Source organism: Oryx dammah, unplaced genomic scaffold, assembly GCF_014754425.2.
Source record: "Oryx dammah isolate SB20612 unplaced genomic scaffold, SCBI_Odam_1.1 HiC_scaffold_21, whole genome shotgun sequence".
NCBI lineage: Eukaryota > Metazoa > Chordata > Mammalia > Artiodactyla > Bovidae > Oryx > Oryx dammah.
Window position 1 is genome coordinate 60,368,912 of NW_024070205.1, and position 19,428 is coordinate 60,388,339.

Genomic DNA, 19,428 nt, shown 5'->3' on the forward strand with positions numbered 1-19,428 from the left:
TGTACCACATTCCCTGCGTTGGAAGGCGGATTCTTAACCACTGGACTACCAGGGAAGTCCTGTTGTTTAGGAGCTGAATAATATTCTATTATGTTTATACACCACATTTTCTTCTTCCATTCATTCATCAGTAGACCTTGGGTTATTTCTGCCTCTTGGTTATTGCCCATAATGATGTAATAAACATGGTTGTACAAATATCTGTTTGAGATCCTGCTTTCAGTTTTTTTAGGTAAAATGCCCAGAGGCAGGATAGCTTGATCATATGGTAGCTCTATTTATAATTTTTTGGGGAGCCTCCATAGTGTTTTCTATAGATGCTGCACCATTTTGCACTCTCACGACAGTGCACAAGTGTTCTAATTTCTCTATATCCTCTACAACACTTGTTCTTTTTTTTTTAGTACCATCCTCATGAGTATAAGGTGAATGTTTAAACATTTTTAGGTGTTGCAGATGCTTCCCAAATTTAAAGTTCTTTTTTGAAGTTTCTCTTTTAGCTACCAAAGCCTATCCATAAATAATTACGTATGTGGACAATGTAAACAGCTGGTTTACTCTCAAATTGTATGCAATGCCTTTATACCAGTAATATATGAAATTTTTATGAATTTTTCTATAACAATAATATATTCATTCTTAAAATTTGCCAGGCATTATTCTAAGTGTTTTACATTAATTATCTTGTTTCATCCTTCCATCATTCCATTAGAGTAGATACTACCATTATAATATCACTATATTATTTATAGATGTGGAACATCTATAAAGTTTACCACCAGGCGCAGAGAAAGAATTATCCAAACACACTGGGGTCTCAGTCTGAATTCAGAGCCCTAGCTGTTAACCCCCTTATTAATTTGCCTTGTATATTTTAAAATCTTTTCAAGCATGGAATAATTCTAGACTGAATTTTTCTTAAGAGATTTTAGTTCATGGGTAAAATTTTCCATTAAGTTGTTAAAATACAATAAAAATGGGGAATTAAGAATATTTTCAGTTATGATTAGATGTTAAAGGTTTGTGAAAGAAGGCAGTCAGAAGTAAGTCTTAAAAATATCTAATTTTTTATCATTCATTTTCCCAAATCCCCTAAAGATGAAGTTTGAGAGTCCAAGTCTTCAGTACCACCGAATCAGTTTTCTGTGTCGGTTCCCTGGACTTTATCTGCTGACAGTCGTTTTGCCACTAGATTTTTAGTTGCTGGTCTTAGATGGATCCTAAAAATGTACACTTACCACTGATAACACTTCCCAGACTGTTTCTTTCTTGAGTTCAGGAGAAAAGAGGCTTATTTCTCCTCCTGTCTTGATGTAAGGATAACTGTGCACTTACTAAACTTTGTGACCACAATAGAAGGCAGGTCAGAATCCATTTTTTTTTTCTTATTATGAGTGCTAGTCAGAAGGGATTTTTTTAAAAAGCGATTATATGAATGCCTCTGTATGTTTATAGGAAACAGTTATATTCTTTGGAATTAACTCTTGTTTTATTTTGGTTTGAAAAAATTTTTTAAAAAGTCATATTTTTATGTGCTTTTTTTTTAAAGGGCATCCCTGAGTAATCCTGCAAAGAACAGAATTTAGTACAAGAAAATATGGATTAATTTAGAATTTAGAGCTTAAGTTCTGAATGCTTTAGAGTGAATCTGAAAGCATATCCCAAATCTCTATTCTGACATTTTTTTTTTTCATTGCATACTATTATCACAGTTGCCATTTGGGGAAGATCAGAGGCAAGCACAAGAATCTTCAAAGGAACAAATACAGACCAAGATTTTGTCCTTGATTACACCTTTTCATTTTTTCTCTTGCATCCAGAGTGTCTTCACTGCTTCCTTGCGTCTGGAATACCCTCTCTGTCGCCAGAGTCCTCAGACTATGTTTTAGGTGGATAACAATATCAAATTTTGTAAATCCTTAAAGCAAAAGCCCTCCAACTCATCCTGCCACCTGTGCATTTCAGATATTATCAATTTACAGAGACTACTTTGAACTTAACTTGTAAAAAGCTACTTTACAGGGTCCTAAGCCCCGCCCCCCCCAAAAGGGAAATAATGGATAACAGATTGTAAAGTGTTTCTTATCCTTCCTTGCAGCCTTCTGTCCATACATTTTGGACCCTAGATCAGCAAAACCAAGGCCCTGGGGAGCCAAATGCACTTTGTTAAAGAAATTCTATGGGAACAGAGCCACGCCCATTCTTGTGTTGTCTGTGTCTGCTACAGGAGCCACACGGGACTCTGAAGGACCTGCAAAGCTGAGCTCTTTACTATCTGACCCTTTAAGAAAAAGCTTGCAGACCCCAGCTGTTTTCTAAAGGAGTGGAAATTGAGTGTTCCCTGAAAGAGGCTTGGGACTGTCCCTCCCCTGCATCATCATCCAACAGGAAGCCCCCCACTCTCCCCTGTCAGCTTTCCTCTGTACTCTTCCTCTGCGTGTGTGTGTTAGTCGGTCAGTCGTGTCTGACTGTTTGTGACCCCATGGATGATAGCCCACTAGGCTCCTCTGTCCCTAGAATTCTGCAGGCAAGAATACGGGAGTGAGTTGCCATTTCCTTCTCCAGGGGATCTTCCCAACTCAGGGATCCAACCTGGGTCTCCTTCATCACAGGCAGATTCTTTACTGTCTGAGCTACCAGGGAAGAAATGACAAGCCCTTTGCTGCAGACCAGGTTTTCATTCTAAAAGGAGAGTCTTCAGGCTCAAACACTGCACAGTCCCAGCTCTCCTGCTTCTCTCGGCTTCTCTGTTTTACTGGGATCCATCTGGCAGCCTTGTCTACACCCCCCAACCCCTAGGAGGATAAGTCATTACTTCCTTTTGGACATTGCTTTATGCATCTCCTAATGTGCCAGTTGGTTTAACAGACCTACTATGCTCCTATCTTTTGGTTTCCTAGTACCACCCAGGAGGAATTCTCTGCCCAGCATCTCCTCAGTTCAGTTCAGTCGCTCAGTCATGTTCAACTCTGTGACCCATGGACTGCAGCACACCAGGCTTCCCTGTCCATCACCAACTCCCGGAGCTTGCTCAAACTCACCTCTGTTGAGTCAGTGATGCCATCCACCCATCTCATCCTCTGTCGTCCCCTTCTCCTCCGGCCTTCAATCTTTCCCAATGTCAGGGACTTTTCTAATAAGCCAGTTCTTTGCATCAGGTGACCAAAGTATTGGAGCTTCAGCTTCAGCATCAGTCCTTCCAATGAATGATCAGGACTGATTTCCTTTAGGGTGGACTGGTTTGATTTCCTTGCAGTCCAAGGGACTCTCAAGAGTTTTATCCAATACCACACAGTTCAAAAGCATCAGTTCTTCAGTGCTCAGCTGTCTTTATAATCCAGCTTTCACATCCATACATGACTACTGGAAAAACCAAAGCCTTGACTAGACGGACCTTTGTTGGCAAAGGAATGTCTCTGCTTTTTAATATGCTGTCTAGGTTGGTCATCGCTTTTCTTCCAGGGAGCAAGCGTCTTTTAATTTCGTGGCTGCAGTCACCATCTGCAGTGATTTTGAAGCCCAAGAAAATAAACTCTGTCACCGTTTCCATTGTTTCCGCATCTATTTGCCATGAAGTGGTGGGATTTCCTCACTTCTGTGCTAAGGACCAGCACCTGGGTTCTTCTCGAGTCCCCCTTAGCTCTTTTCCTGCATCCCAGTCCCTCTCCTGAGCATCTCCATAGCACTGTGGCTACGATGGCTGACAACCGAGGTTTACTCTGTCAGGTCTTCTGCTTGGTCCATTCAAAATACATGATCTCATTTGATTTTCACAGCAGTCCCTGAAGGTATCTGTTGCTGGGTCCCATAACCGCTTCGTTTACAAAGACAGTAAGTTCAGATTTAAACGTTTTCCCCAACTCAGACAGGAACTGATAGAATTGGAATTTGAACCCATTTGACTCTAGGGTCTTAGCTTGGAATCACTGTTATACTACCTTCTACAGTTTAAATTTAGATCAGTTACCATCACTTGTGTCAAGCAGGATGACCCCAAATCCATATCAGCTCTGGAAAACATAGTTATATACTTGCTGAATATGTGAACTTGATTTGGGAGAAAGAATCTAATTCCAGTGTCTCTGTTGAATTCTGGGCACACTTATAGCATTTCAAAACAAAGCCCTTAGGTTCAGTATTAGGAAGTGATATGCTTGCTTTGGGAAGTACCCTGGGGGCTCAAATGGTAAAGAATTTGCCTGCAGTGCAGGAGACCCAGGTTCAGTTCCTGGTGAGGAAGATCTCCTGGAGAAGGAAATGGCTACCCACTCCAGTAGTTTTGCCTGGCGGGTTACAGTCTGTGGGGTGGCATAGAGTTGGATACTATTGAGTGACTTAACACACACATGCTTGCTTTTACTTGTTTAAGGTAGAAGGAAGATCTCGAGATTGGTATGAAGTCAAATTCCTATTTGAGTCATTTGTTTTTGTCACATAGGATATGGTCCTAATGCCTCCACACTTGACAGATGGACTTTCTGTACCATTATGTAACCACCACTGCAATGGAAACTCTATCCAAATAGAGTGGATGCATTAGACTTAATTAGCATTTCTTCCGTTCCCCAAGAATATTTTGTTAGCAAACTATTGTTTTGCTTTTTGTTTGTTTTTGGTTGTATGTTTTAAAGGAGACACAGGCAGACTCATATCAAGGTTGTTTAAAATTTGTAGGTGGGTGGAGAAAGATCACATAAGAGTTGGGGTTGGATACTGAATGCCCCCAGTTTGGGGAATTATGCTTAACTCAGATCTAACACCTTTCTGGTGGCATTGGTCATTTTTGAGCTCTTTTACGAAGACTCTGTGACACGATCCCCATACCATAGGAGCATAAAGACAGAGATGCAATAGGCACACGTCACATAGGGGATATTCTCTACACTGCAAAAGAACAGTTGCCCTTTCCAAGAAGATGTCATATCAAAGCTAAAAACATTAAATTTCTGCATACCTTTGATGAGAGATATTTGTATTCCCCATCCTTTTCATCAGTCAGTCTTTTTGACTGTATACTGTTATTCCCCTTTAGATGCATTTCAGAGCACACCCTGCTGATTATGGAGAATAGTTTCTTTCCTATCATGAGCAATCCCCATGATTTGGGGATCTTGAAAATGTGTGTTTGCAATCTGACACCTGTTGCTTTGGTGACATGGTTTGTTTGGTTTCCGTGGACTTAAACTGGTCACAAACCATAGTGGTACAGAGACGAGTTGAGGGATTTCTTTCTGAGGTGTTGAGAGATTCCATTCTCCAAAAGCAACCGTATCCTCTCCACAGCTGCCCACGTACCACAAGTCTGACAATAGCAAGATGATGCCAAGATCCACCCTATCCTGCTGCTCCCAGTCGGCATCAAAATTTCCTTTCCCACCAGCAACAATAGCAACAACAACAGCCACACAAAACAGTCTCTTCGAAGATAAGAATTTTGTTTTTCATTTCTGTTCTAAGCAACACTCAATTATGACACTAAATTCCTGTCTTTAAGGATTAAAGTCAGGCAACATTGCATCACAGTGAAGAGGAGAGATGTTGGATCCAGAGTGCCTGAGTTTTAATTGTGGCTCTGGCCCTTGGTAGCTATGTGTTTCTGGCCTTGTTAGCTCTTCTCTCTGTCTTAATTCTCTCATCTGTGAAATGGGGGTTCATAGATGTAACATAAAGAACATGGAAGAGTTCTCAGCACTCTTACCATTTGTTTGTATGTGAGTTTTAATAGGTGCATTGAAAGAACATTGGACTGGATATCAGGAATTTGAGGTTTGGTCTCTTTCCTGCAATTAACTAGCCCTTTCCCTGGTAGCTCAGCTGGTAAAGAATCTGCCTGCAATGCAGGAGACCCTGGTTCAATTCCTGGGTTGGGAAGATCCTCTGGAGAAGGGATAGGCTACCCACTCCAGTGTTCTTGGGCTTCCCTTGTGGCTCAACTGGTAAAGAATCCTTCTGCAGTTTGGGAGACCTGGGTTCAATCCCTGGATTGGGAAGATCCCCTGGAGAAGGGAAAGGCTACCCACTCCAGTATTCTGGCCTGGAGAATTCTATGAACTGTGTAGTCTGTGGCTCACAAAGCGTCAGACACAACTGAGCGACTTTCACTATCTTTGTAAAGAGGGTTGAGTGATCATAAACAAGTCAGCACACATTTACCTTTCTCTGGTCTACATAAAACCAAGAGCCTGAACCCACTGGACTTTAGGATTTGTACAAAATCTAAAAGCCTAGAAATCTGTGTTGCTTTATGCCAAATGATATATTACTGGTGGGTTGTTACCAGTTGTATTCTGTCTAATTAACTGTACTTGGTATATTTTTATGAATAATTTGGAGCTAAGCATTAGCATGAAGGAATGAGAGATAGCATCAGGAAAAATCAAGTTGATAGATAATAAAATGTTCCACTGGGGACCCAGAGGAATAAGTCTCTGCCCTCAAGGAATGGACAGTTGTATGGTTGGGACAGGAGGTGGACAGTTCACTAGATACTTGTAATAAAGTGTATTGAATATTGAGAGAAACGTTCGCTTGAAGATAAGTGGGAGATGAACTATTCACACCCATCAGGACTGCTGGATGCCAGTCTTGTGGGCCCTTGGGAGAGCTTTGTTGAAAAAATGATACAAGAAGCACATCTGGAACCAGCAGGAAAGACAATGCTGCTTTCTAGGAACTCGGAGGGATTCAGCCTAGGTGGTAGACAAGGGGGTGGGTTTGGGATAGGAGTAGGGATTGGCCTGAGACTGTGGCCAGAGATAAGGCTGGGTGAGATTTTGAAGAGCTTTGCAAATGTTTTGCCCTCAATTATAATCAGATTACATCCAGTGATGGCATTTTACGAGCTCCAGGGAAGTGACAGGAAATGTTCAGGAGAAGTGGTGGTTGGCATCTTGGAAATTCACTTCATAGACAATTTGATGCTTTAATAAATGACTTGAATTATTGCACTCTTCCTCTCCTCCTGGTATCTGTAAAAGAAAGCTATGTACACAAGAGTTGTTGGCAAGACAAAATCCTCTTTCCATTTCTCTGGGTGAATGGTGTATTCATTCTCCCAGGCTTGCATAAATCTGTAGAAGGTTGTTTTTATACTGTTCCCAAATTCCAGAGTTAGGTCTCTGAGTGAAAGTAGTTCAGAATTCATGGACTCTTACAGTGTCTCTTCCCTTTCTTCTCAGAGGGGAGAGCAGAACTCTATGTATATTTCATGTAATGCTTACAATGTTACAAAGCAGATATGATTATTCCTCTTTTGTACTTTAGCGAACTGAGAGTAATGAAGGTACAGTGATCAGTTCAAGTTCACACAGCTCAAAAAGGACAGAGCTGGAATTTGAACTAAGTGTCCCACCTTTCCTTTCTCCTTCTTCCCTCACTTATTTATCCTCAGATGCTTTCCTACCTCATGTGCAAGGCAGTGTGCAAAGGATGGCTATTCAGTGGGCATATAAGAACTTTACCCATCTTCTCTTTGATATGAACGTGCACGTTGCCCAGTGTTAACAGTTGTGCAGGTAGAGCAATAAAGGAATGAGCATGTTTACAAGTTTGGGGGAAACTGAGGCTGGGTATCTCTTGTTTAAGTTGGAAAAAAAGCAAGGCTAAATAATCTCCCCATTTAACAGCATTGTTTTCCCACTAAACCATTTTTCATTGAATGCAATGGGAATTGTAATCTTGTGGTTATATACACATACAGGGAGGCATACATTTCTGGCCATTGTATAACAGGCTCAGTGGTCTTCCCAACACGGATCGCGGGAGGATGAAACCGGAGTTGTGGTTTAGTCTCCAGAATCTGAGGTTCACAAACCTTCCTGCTTGGGGAATTCCTTGGTAGTCCAGGGGTTAGGACGTCAAGCTTTCACTGTGGGGGTCCAGGTTCAATTCCTGGTCAGGGCACTAAGGTCCCACAAGCTGAGTGGCACGACCAGAAAGTAAGATAAACCTGTCTGCTTGTGGATTTTTCTTGATCTTTTCCCTTAAAGGCAAAGCATCATCTACTCCCATTTGGGGCCTGAGCTTCCCTGTGAAAAGGCGATCATTTGTGCCCACATTCTATTATGGCTCTTGTAAATCACGTTTGTGATGATCAGAATTTAATCCTGTAGAACTTTAAAGCATCAGATATCTTTTCTAGACCTGTCCCATCTCCCGCCTCACTTTGTAGAGGCTTTGAGGGGCAGCAAGAAGGCAAAGAATATGAGACTCTGGCATAACCTTGTGTATGGAACTGTTTTGCTAAGGGCTGGATGCGACTGTTAACCAGGTGTGATCCTCCCCTCTCCCTCCTCTGTCTGCCACATCTTATACCTCGCAGATAGGTGGGGTCCCCTAGGTAGGCTGGCGCTGACATTCCTTGTCTTTGTCTGAGGTGGGCATCCTCATTGAGACTTGAGGCAGATTCTTGAAATATCTTCCGCGATGACAGGTCTTTGACTTTCGAGGGGAGATTTAACATTTAGTAATGGACATCCATCATTTAGCATCATGGCTTGTGATAAAGAGGCCAGTCAAATGTTTTGGGTGAATATGAGCAAAGTACCATTTGATTGCTCCCTCATCTCCGGCTTATAGCTTTGAAGCGACTCTTGTGGCAGTTTTAAAGGAAGTTTCGAAAAGTATTCAGAGCAGTCTTCTGGGAACAGATAGAATATCCCAAAGTAACCTACTTTGAAGTCTAACTTTGGGTGCATTCTTGGAAAATAAAATAACACCCTTTATTTAATATACATTGATGGAATTATGACTTTTTTTTTGCCACAAGTATGTAATGAGTTATTATCCCACATTATACAATACAAGCTATAGCTATAATAATAATATTTTCTATTTCAAGCAGAATATGGAGAAAGGAGTTAGAAACAAAGGAGCTTTAAACACAAAAAAGAAAAAGAAAGAAAGGGAAGCTGCATGAAAACCCTTTACTACCATACACTAGAGAGGATTTTCTTTCTTTTTTTCTGCTTTTGGGCTCTTAAAACAAAAATACTACAGATTATTGCCTGCATGTTTTTAATGCTCCGTAATTGTGTACTGAGGCAAATCCCATTATTTTTAAATCACTTAATGTTGGAAAACAATTGGATAAACCCCACTTGGAATGCCCTGTGGGTCATCTCAAGCCATTTGGTTCTGTTAATAAAATTAAAACAATTGGAGGAAATATACAGATGCTTTCAAATTGGCTTTACAATGATGATGTCTGTACATTTGAAAAAGAGGACAGCTCTTGGGAACTCCATGAAGCCCAATGTTTCATTACTGTGTGCGAGAGATGTGAGTCGGAAGTAAAGATTTGACATATATTTTTATTTTGAGATGCATGCTAATTCACATCATTCAGCCCTTTCATTGCCAAACTGTAAAAGTCCATTAAGTGACTGAAAGGAATATACAAATTATCCACTGGCACGGCAGGCTGGAGTTTTACATACACCCTGTTATTCTATCCGCCAGCTTGCTGCAAGATTCTATTAAGCAGTAAGTGAGAAGATTATATTGCCTGCAAACTAATTGTACAAAAGACTCTGAAATAAGTCATCAGAGCCCAGGACCTTCTGAAAAGCCGCCAGGAGATATTATAAATTGCTCTATCATTCCTGTCAGCCTGGTTTCAAAACCCAGAGCTTCCGCATGGGCCTCATTGGCTCTGAAGCCATTGACAAAACTGGGAAAATTCCAGTCGTGTCGTCCATGGCTGCCCAGTGTGGTCCCTGGTGGTACCATGGAACAAGTGTGGCCTGGAAAATGGCAAGCTCTAATCCAGGAAACCTCAGTGTTTGAAAGGAGAATTTTAGAATGTGAGCAGTAACTTCTATACCCCCTGAACCGCTGTCTGGTGTTAACGTTCCAGGGGCCTACAGTTACTACTGGAAATACTTTTGTCTCATTTCTGTTCTTCGTGAATTGAAGGAAAACAAGTACCCCATCGAGATCATAGGGTCTCTTGGGAGTAGTGTTTTTGAGCTGTTACCAAAATAGATGTAAAACAGTGTTGCCCAGGTGCTTGGGGAGGGCGGGTGGAGCACGTTTTTAGCATAAAATGCTTTCTTCATCGAATACAAAAGCTACCAGGGAAGGTTTTTCAAGGGCAGAATCTTTGTCGACTCTGACGTGGATCAAAGACTGTTGGTTGGGTGATCACAGCCAACAACAATGAACTAAGGGACTCAATGGGAGGGCTTGGAAATTAGAGAAGTTTTCCTCCAGCAAAGAAGTTCTTTAGAAAGATGTTGATTTGTTTTTCAAGACATAAAACCAGTGTTACTTAGTGAAATCAAGGTTATCATCCACGTATGTCAAGACAAATATATCAAAACAGAACATTTGGCTGAAGGATACCAGATTCATTGTAAACCATGTCTATATGCTTAGCTGGAAATGTATCATTTATGAAAACACCTGTGACCCGTGTATTTTCTTTCCATTCACAGTGAAATTTTTATAAGAATGCCGCCTTTCCTATAGCTTTGGGAAGATTTCTTTATCCCCATGTTGTCATTTATTCATTTGTCACAGCACATTTCAATCATTTGCTCCCATGTGAAGAATTCACTGAGTCTCTGAAGCATGATCTCTGCTTGTGTGTACACAGGCATCTGGGGCTGACTTGAAGCTAGAACCATCACACTCAACTGTGTTGTGATTTGTTGACACACAAATCTTTGTCTTCTTTGTAAGGTCCTAGATTCCTTGAGAGGTAGGAACTTCCTCTTTCTTTCCCAGCCCTGCACAGGTTCATGAAGGTTGGTTCATTCATATGCAGTGAGGATTCAGCCATAAATGAGACAGAACTCTTCCCCTTAAGAACTCATCCTAAGGCCCTATGAAAAATTCACCTGCCTTTAAAATGTTTCTCTTTGTCACTGAAGCATTATAGAATGTAGTAGTTGGAAAGGAAACTGGAATTGTTCCGTATAGGTGATCTAAACTCTCATGTGGAGAATTTGACAATTCCCCTTCTGTTTCTGAAGAAATCTTAAAAATCTTTAGACAGTCATTCAGAGAGAAGGGTTATCCATAAATTTGGTTGCTATTATTGAATCATCCTTGAATGTTTTCTGTAATGTAACTCCAATTCTTAGGGCACTCATTTTGTAAATAACTGTGTTATAATGAGATAAGCATTAGATAACTCGTGTGTGTGTGCTCCGTTGCTCAGTCCTGCCCGACTCTTTGCAGTCCTGTGGACTGTAACTCACCAGGCTCCTCTGTCCATGGGAATTTCTAGGTGAGAATACTGGAGTGGGTTGCTGCCTCCTACTTCCGGGGATCTTCCAGACCCAGGGATTGAACTCACATCTCTTGGGTCTCCCGCATTGGCAGGCAGATTCTTTACCACTGCGCCAGCTGGGAAGCCCCAATAACTCATTTAGTGCCATCTATCTGTCTACAATGCGGGAGACCGGGGTTTGATCCCTGGGTCAGGAAGATCCCCTGGAGAAGGAAATGGCAGTCCACTTCAGTACTATTGCTTGAAAAATCCCATGGACAGAGGAGCCTGGTAGGCTACAGTCCATGGGGTCGCAAAGAGTCGGACACGACTGAGCGACTTCACACATCTGTATTTTTATACTACTTTTATTCTTATTTATATCAAGACACACTTTTACTTCCTTTAAAACTTCTTACAGGTTTTTTTTTTTTCTTCTTTTTTCACAATTAACTCTCCAGAAGCCTTTGTATTTTTCTTATTTTCCCCTTGATAGCAGCTCCCGTGGTTTTGCCCTGGATTTCCATTTTTGTCAAAGGTATTTCTTTAAGGTTTTGAAAAATTAACTAGATTTTTACTTTTTTTTTTTTAAATTTGTGAAATGATTTTCCTAGTTTCTTCATATTGTTTCTTAATGGGCGACCCAGCTCACTTGACCTTGTGAACCCATGTGACAGCATCATATTTACATCAAAATGACCCTGAGGTACAAAAAAATAATTTAAAATGTGTTATTTTATTTATATACTACTTTTTTGGTGGAGTATTTCTATTCTCCATAAGTAATACTCTCCAGGATCTTATGATCTAATGGGTAAAATGCACGTGAAAAATTTTAAAAAAATATCTGGCACATTATGTGATGAGAGTACCCACAAAGATAGGAGCACCTGGAAATCATTTTCTGCTAGGGTGGTCTGAGAAGATTCCATGAAGGATTGGAATGGACTGTGAGTTGAATGCTGAGCCTTGGAAGTAATTTTAAGAAGGAAAGAGGGGCAAAGATAGGTCATCCTCAGGGGGAAGCCTGAAGGACACAGCAAAAACAGAATGAATCACTTTGGTGCATCAGGAAGTTCATGTAAGGTAATCATTGTAATGTTGCTGGAAAAGTAGATGAGAGTGAGATGGGAGCAGAGATTCTGTTGGCTAGATGAATATTTTATATTTATTCCGGAGGCCATAGGAGCTTATTGATTTTTTTTTTTTTTAAGTTGGGTTAATGACATGATCAAAGCCATAGGCAGAGGAATATGATCGTGGTATGCAGTGTGGATTAGAGGGGGACAGGACAGAGGCAAAGCACACAGTGAGAAGATAACTGCCATCGTCCAGGTGTGAGCTCATACAGGCCTGACTTAGGGGCCTGTCAGAAGGGCCTTGTTGCAAGGGATGAGAATCTAATTTTCAAAGAGGAAGTGGAATTAGTTTGAAAGGAAATATGATTATTTTGTGTGTGTGTGTGATGAGTCATTTCAGTAGAAGTTAACAGTAGTGAGTTAAAAGCAGGGGTATGGTGTGGGGTCATGCCTTGATACTGGAAAGTGAACAAAAATTCATACTGACTTCTCCGGAACAAAAAAGGGAAGAAATGCTGTTTGGAAAACGTTTTCCCCCCCATTCTAACTAGTTATTGTTTGGCTCTTCCTAAGAAAGCAGAGGCTTGGGTTTCTTTTTAAATTAAGTATAAGGAGCACCATGTAGAATGGGCTTCCCAGGTGGTGCTAGTGGTAAAGAAGCTGCCTGCCAATGGGGAAGATCCCCTGGAGGAGGAAATGGCAACCCACTCCTGTATTCTTGCCTGGAAAATTCCATGGACAGAGGAGCCTGGTGGGCTACAGTCCATGGAGATGCAAAGAGTTGGACACTACTGAGCGTGCTCACGCACACGCGCACACACACACACACACACACACACACAAGGAGAGCCATGTAGAATGCAAAGATCTGGTAGTGGAATATTAACCCCTAGAAAATGACTAGCAACACTCTTGATGCAAAATAAATTTTCAGCGAACATCACAGTGAAAAATGATTCATTCAAAGTTCAGATTCTAAATCCTTTTATTCTCAGCCATGACCCAGCCAATCTGGTTCCTTTGACTTATCCTTGGTTTTCTGAGTGTAATATAATAACACCATAATTTCTCTGAGGACGGTGGTGGTGTTGTGCTTCTGTTGATACAATTAATATTGCTCGTAATATTTAACCTATTATGTTAAAAAGTAGTTGCTTTTATTATTATAAATGCCCTGAATTAGAATGCTAATTTAGTCAGTTTTGATAGGCTCATCTCAAGTTATAATGTACAGGCTTTTTTCCTTTTTTTTTTTTTTTTGAAGTCATGCATCCTTAACCAGGTTTCCGTACTTATAAGTGGTTAGGTATTACTTCCTGTTGAATTAGCAGTTGCTGAGTAGTTGAGTCTTTCTACAATCCTGCAATCCACTAATGTGATATTTAATGAGGAGACATCAGTCTGGAGAAAGGTAGTCAATATAAATCAGTGTTTACAAAGTGTGATTAACTCTGAAATATTTCATCAATGCTGTGGTCCCAGGCAGACTCTATGCTAATTACTAGAATCTGTGCATGTTTCAGGGGACTTGGATGGACCCTGAGTATTGCAAACATGGAGCAGCAAAATTGCAATTATGCTCGGACTGTCTCTGATGACAATTTATGCATTTGGTGTGATGACCTCCCCCTTCCCAAGAGGGCAATAAACAGAATGCATTTTCATTAGAGATACTAATGCACTTAATCACAAGGGGAAAGGGTTAGGAAGTAACGAAGGACCTTCAAGCACTGTGTGACAGAGTTGATAGGGGAGAGAGGCTTTATTTTAAAGGCAGCTTCTCTACAAAGCTGTAGGCAGCCCCAGAGCACTTCCCACACACTGTCATTGGCCCTAATTGAAAAATTTCACCTTAGAGTTTGGGTCTTCCTCTGATGACATCCTTATCATTTCACATGTATTGTTACTAATGTAAATTATGTAGACCATAATATTAAAAGTATTATGTCATAGCTGTTTATTTTTATATCTAACACTTCCATGCAGTTTGAGTGTTTGGGATTAATTATGCAAGTAATGTAATAAAGATGATGATGATGGGGATAACGGTAATGATGATGGTGATGATGGTGATCATCCATCATCAGTAGACATTTTCCAAAGAGTAAAATTGTATTGTAAACCTCTGGTAAGTGATGAAGTGAGAACCATGTAACTTTAGTCCCTGCCCTCAAGGAGCTTCCTGCGCAGTTCCAAATTAGCCTGCTGATCATTTTTCACAGTGAGATTTATACTGTTCCGTGTCAGAAGGACAGAAAGCCTGATGCATTAGATGATTAGTACCAAAAGAAATCCAGGACGGATGGTGTAATTATATGGTTTTGATGTTTGTGTTTTTTATGGAAATAATCTGCTGGGAAATTTCTTTTCAAGCCCAAGATTCTGGGAGACTGCTGCTTTGCCTGAATGGAAGAAACATAATGTTTTAAAGGCTAATTTTAAGCTCAGTTTTTTGAAGAACTTCACTTCACTGTATATCTCCTCTGTAGCTACTCATCATTCAGTGCTTCAGTGGTCGTAGCTGAGCATCTGGCTTCATGATATTTGCGATACCCTCATGATTCCTGTTGACATTTATTTGAGGGAAGAGGGCAGAAGTAGAAGAGTTGATATTATCAGGGGGATGCTCGGATTGCCTGGGTCTTGCAAACCTAACAGCTTCTTTTCTTCACACTCTGTGTTTTAGGTAATATAGAATATAGCTGCCCTGCCACGAATGAATGTGAAATCACGAAGCGCAGACGTAAATCCTGCCAGGCTTGCCGCTTCATGAAGTGTTTAAAAGTGGGCATGCTGAAAGAAGGTAAGGCTGGGTGCTAGTGGCCTTTTGCTTTAGGTTGGGGATGGGAGAAGGGGATGTGCAGGGAATTTCAAAAATGTTAGAGAAACCAGGAAATGCTGGGGTCGCAGTAAGTACCCTGAATCTGGTGGCAGAATGCTCCTTCTTTACACCTGAGCTCTTGATCCCTCATGCCTGCTTGACATCGACAGGAAGGGACAAGGTAGGACACGTCTGATGTGCAGCTAAACCCACAGGTGTGCTTGGCAGTGTGGGTTCTTTTTGTCTTTGCATCTTGCAGAAAGCAGAGGGTGAAGAGCAGCCAAGAGGCTACTGTCATCGTCTTTTTGCTTTCTTCTCAGTACTACATATACAGCAAGAGCCCTTCATCTTTACTGAGGTGTAATTCATAAAAGTTGTATATATTTAAAGCATATGATCTGTATTATATATATATGTGTGTGTGTGTATTGTGAAGTAACCACCATAATCAAGCTAATTAACATCCATCACTTCATTTCGTATGTTTACCTTTGTCTTTCTTTCTTAAAAATTAATCTTAGATGTAAAGCATTTGTTTTTCTTTTCTAATCTTATCTTTGGGACTTATTTTCTACTATAAAGACTTTATAACAGTGCTATTAAAATCGTTGCTTTCAGTTGGGGATAATAGCAACAAACACAAAACAGGAACCGTGAACGTGTATTTTGTGCTAAACAAATTGCCTAAGTACACACACCAAGCAAGTCATAGAGACAGGAACGGGACCCAAATAGATTCTAGAATTCATTCAAGTCCCTCACTCATACTACAGGTCCTGAAATCTTTGTATGTTTCAGGTATGTCTAGTGAAGCTTGGAGACAGAGGAAAAATTGTTCTTTTCTGTGGGAAACTTCAGTTTAATTTTCGGTTTATTTTGCATATATTTGCATATATGTATGTGCTTGTAAATGAGAATTTTACATACTACATTTAGATTTTACTGTTTCCTTCTCTTTGGAAAATTTGCCAATGTTTAAAATAACTGATAATTTTATACAGTAACAAAATGAAAATACAGTGATTGAAGTTTGAAAGAAAATGAGGTCAATTAAATATTTAAATGTGTTGTTTTTATTGAGTCATAGACTATGTCTTATTCCCGGGGTCAGCCTTATGAGTTTGTACAATTTGTTGTTACTGGAGATCACCTATTTTTTTCACTTTTAAATCCAAGTAGATCCAAGTGTTTATTTCCCATGAATGAACCAGAGCTTCAGTTAGCGATGGCATCAACAGATCTCATAATTTTTCCTGGCTTTTTCTTATTCCAAGTTTTTTTCTGTGAACAATATCACTGGATGATGAGTAGATCAGACAATATTTGGGTACATGGAATTCACTCTAGTTTTCTCTTATTCGCTAAGAACTAACTTATCCCTTAACTAAGAACAACTTGAAGAAAAATTGTAAACAAACAAGTGTGTAACTTTATCCTTAAAGCTTTACGGAAAAAGAACCAAGACACTTTGCCAACAATAAAAGAGAAAGCAAATTGCCTGCAGCCACATGGCTGGACCTAGAGATTATTATCCTACTAAGTGAAGTAAATCAGAGAAAGACAAATATCATAGAATATCACATATATGTAGAATCTAGAAAAAAATTGATACAAATAAACTTTTTACAAAACAGAAACAGACTCACAAACATAGAAATCTATGACTACCAAAGGGAAAATCAAGGTGGGGTGGGATAAATTAGAAGTTTGGGATTAATGGATATATACTACTATATATAAAATAGATAAACAACAAGGACAGGGAACTGTAGCAGAGGGAACTATATTCATATCTTATAATAGCATATAATGGAAAAGAATCTGAAAAAGATATGTATATATATAATGGGATCACTGTGCTGTACACCCGAAACTAACACAACATTGTAAATCAACTATTCAGTAATAAAAGAAGAAAACAAATTACCTATTAGAATGATTAAATTTATATATATTTTCTATAAAATATGCCTATTTAAATTTGTATGACAATTTTATACAAATTTATATTTTAATAATTTATATTAGTACACACACACTGATGGTATGTGTATGGAAAAATGGAAGAAAGGACAAAGATTGGTAGCAGTGTTATACTGGTGAATAAAAATAAGGGTGAGAAATGCTTTTGTGTTTGCTCTATAGCCTTTGGCACTGTTAGGAGTTTTCCACAGTGAACATGTCTTACATTTATAATCCATTTCCTAAATATTTAGTAAGTTGCTCTCATATGCCAGGCACTATTCTAGGCTCCAGAGATGCAACAGTGAGAGTGATGGATGTTGTTACTAGAGGAAGCTTATGTGAAAAATGCCAAAAGGACAGCAATTTTAACAAAGGAAAATGTAGTCTAACGGTAACAACCCAACTCATAGGGCAAAGAGTTTTCCTCTGAGTTAGAATGGTGGTGATAGCTGACGTTATTGTGGTGGAAAACCTTGTCTTAGTGATTGCCTTAAACCCAGTAACAGAGTACCAGACAAAACATATTTCAGAGTGTCACAAGTGGTTGATTGATAGTCATTTTTGGTCTTTGTCATCTTTATGTTGCCACTTAATTGAGCTGTGCATGCATTCAGGTCAGTTGTGTCTGACTGTTTGCATCCCTGTAGACTGTAGCCAGCCAGGCTCTTCTGTCCATGGGATTCTCCAGGCAAGAATACTGGAGTGGGTTGCCATGCCCGCCTCCAGGGGATCTTCCTGATCTAGGGATCAAGCCTATGTCTCTTATGTCTCCTGCCCTGGGAGCAGGTTTTTATGATCTGGAAAGCCCCTAGTTGAGCTGTAGAGACATATGCTTATTCAAAAAGGCTTAACTTTTGATTTTGGAGTTGAGGAACCTCTATTTTTCAAAAGCAAATCAGTGTTTTAAAACTGTTATAAAAGTAATGTATCAATTAGCACTTAAAAAAAAACTTTTTGGCCATACCACATGGCATGTGGGACCTTAGTTTCCCGCCCAGGGATTAAACCCACACCCCTCTTGCTAAATGGGTGTCTCCTCAATTTGGATTGTTTTTTTTTTCAAAAACTAAAGTACATCGTGAGATGCCTCCATGTCCAGGTAGATAGAGTTTCTTTTTCATTAGTTTGGTTTTACCGCTACCGTGTACTCACCGATTTGTCCTTCCAGGTTTAAGGAGGAAGTAGAAAACATATTTTCCCTTAAGTAATTTTCCCCATGGTGTTTTCAGGCAGGCGCAATCTTGAAGGGTGGTTAGAGTGACTGAAGAGGTGTGAACTGTGTTTAATTAAACATTGTTGGTGAAAGTAAATGGGATGGGTGCTTATCTATAATTCACACCTCTTCAGTTGCCGTTATCAAGCCTTTAGAGGGACTGTTTTCAAGGGAATTGCTGCTATTGCTGATATACTCAAAAAATAATTTATTTTCACTTCCTTGTGCGCATTTTGGTGGAAAAATATCTCTGAGCCCCCCTCCCCCAAAGAGAAAAGAGGGGATGGTTATGAGTAAATATGGAATACTCTTTTTTCTTTTGTCCTTAAAAAATACAGTGAAATATTGTATTACACCCTGCATATAAATGCACAATTATATTGGGCCATCTCCTTGGCTCAAGACTTACCTTCTCAGCCTGGAGAGAATGATACTGTCTTAAATATATCTTTATGGATGGAGAGGGATTTCAGTCCCATGCAGTATGTCAGAGATCATGATGTAGTAAATCTATTCAAATGTAAACCTGTTCAATTCAATTACCAGTCCATAATAAAATTTGCCTCTACAACCCCCGTGTTGACCACAGCAGTCCATACAGGCTGATGGCACAGCGGGTCTGGAAATTGACAGACAAAATCTATTTAAACAAAAAACAACATTAGTTCTAGAATCTGAAATGAAATCAGATTTCAACAGCTTTGATGGGAACCTTCTTTCCTTTAACAGATATTTTTATTCAACTAGCCAAGTGCATCTTAGATAAAATGCTGCCTGAGGGAAATGAAGACATTTTCATTAAAAAAGGGGGTTTATAGAAAAATGAAACTTCCATTCTTTTAAAACTAATAAGCCTTGGTTTTATTGACTGGCATTTCTACTAATGATGTGGGATACAAATTCGAAGGAGTGGCTTGGTCAGTCAGTAAACAAATTCAGTTACTTCACACTGTATGGGATTAAATTCCTCATAAGACATGGCTTCTCATTAGTACCAGAATCCTATCCAAATGAACTATATTTGTCTTTTTGTTTTTTAGTTGTTTTTTTTTTTTAAGATTTGTTTTTGGATGTGGGCCATTTTAAAATTTTTCATTGAATCTGTTACAGTATTGTTTTGTTTGGATTTTTTTGG

General features: G+C 39.7%; 1 protein-coding gene across 1 annotated transcript in view; it reads left to right on the forward strand.

Moving 5' to 3' along the window:
- ESRRG (estrogen related receptor gamma) overlaps positions 1–19,428 on the forward strand; it is a 246,518-nt gene that overhangs the window by 63,014 nt on the left and 164,076 nt on the right. The window contains exon 3 of the mRNA XM_040263271.1: positions 14,981–15,097. Coding sequence (XP_040119205.1) covers positions 14,981–15,097 — 117 coding nt within the window. The remainder of the gene's footprint in view (positions 1–14,980; positions 15,098–19,428) is intronic.